General features: G+C 28.9%; 1 protein-coding gene across 1 annotated transcript in view; it reads left to right on the forward strand.

Annotated features, from left to right (window-relative positions):
- LOC108572418 (probable ribonuclease ZC3H12C) overlaps positions 1-1,415 on the forward strand; it is a 15,004-nt gene that overhangs the window by 6,058 nt on the left and 7,531 nt on the right. The window contains exon 4 of the mRNA XM_017934655.1: positions 489-951. Within this exon, the coding sequence (XP_017790144.1) occupies positions 489-951 (463 nt within the window). The remainder of the gene's footprint in view (positions 1-488; positions 952-1,415) is intronic.

Below are 1,415 nucleotides of genomic sequence, written 5' to 3' on the forward strand. Positions count from 1 at the left end.
ATACCTTATTGTATCCATATTTTAATTTTAATTACTTTTATTTTATAAATGAGAACTCAAAAGATGATAAATAACTTTTCTTTAATTTTAAGGAATTTCTGTTTCCTGTACCTGTCCTATGATATTATAACGTTTTATACAGGATGTTCAGTGACAAGTGGAAAATATTTAAAGAGTGTTTTTGTTCTTTAGTCATAAATATTTATAAATTTTGGACTAGAGCAACCTGCTAAGCAACAATGAATACAGATGGACTTCTTTTATGAAGAATCACTCATATTCCATTCTATATATTTTTATTAAGAGCTGTAAAATAAACATATTGGAGAATCAGTATTGCACAGTTTTCCTTAGTATTTGCTAATGTTTCAAAGCAATACAACAATATTACATACTTTATGTAATATATTTATTAAAAAAACTTTTAATGTTAGCTTTACACAGAAAATCAACAAATATATGTATTTACTAAATGTTTATTTGTTTAGGATATACAGCTAGAGTGGAGTTCGCACTGAAACTTGGTTACACCGAACGTTTAGTTCAAACAGCATTGGAAAAATTGGGTCCTGATCCAGAACAAAATGAACTTTTGGCTGAATTGATAAAACTCGGAGCCAGCTGTTCACAAAAAACAGTTGATATTTCAGAAGAATTTAACGTCATGGACACAGATTTAGTGCCGAATGAAAACAGTGGATGCTCCAGTAGCCTCAGACCTGTTGTAATCGATGGAAGTAACGTGGCGATGAGTCATGGAAATAAAGAAATATTTTCTTGTAGAGGAATCAAGATTTGCGTAGATTGGTTTAAAGCACGAGGGCACAAAGAGATCACTGTATTTGTACCAAAATGGAGAAAGGAAGCCTCTAGAATTGATAATCCGATCGGCGACCAGGAAATTTTAGGAGAATTAGAAAGAGATCGTTTGTTGGTTTTCACTCCATCTAGGTTTGTATATCGATACATTATTTACATAATAAATTTAAAAATAGTAAATTTAATTCAAAGGAAATTCGGAAAAAAGCAAGATAATTATTTTTGAAAAGTATTGTACTGTTTACTAATTAGTTTCGTATTTTATACTTTAAGTTTAGATAAAATGAATTAAAAAACGAGTATCTATTCTCAAGACGCATTGACTAAAGTATTTAATATACTTTGTGATGATTTGTCTAAATATATCGTCAAGGGATTATTATTGAATAACAATAATGTATTGTAAGAAATTTTTATATATATTTCTTATTATACAGAATATTTCATGAAGGTCGATCCATGTAAACATTAATGAAGTTATTTATGATATTGAAAAATGTTCCAAAGAAAAGTCGAATAATTTCGAAAGGGGATAGTTTGATGTTGGTAGTTTTTCATAAGTGGACGTATGAAAGTTAACTTTTTCAAATGTAACC

The sequence above is a fragment of the Habropoda laboriosa genome, unplaced genomic scaffold (genome assembly GCF_001263275.1).
Source record: "Habropoda laboriosa isolate 0110345459 unplaced genomic scaffold, ASM126327v1 scaffold65, whole genome shotgun sequence".
In the NCBI taxonomy this organism is placed as follows: Eukaryota; Metazoa; Arthropoda; class Insecta; order Hymenoptera; family Apidae; genus Habropoda; species Habropoda laboriosa.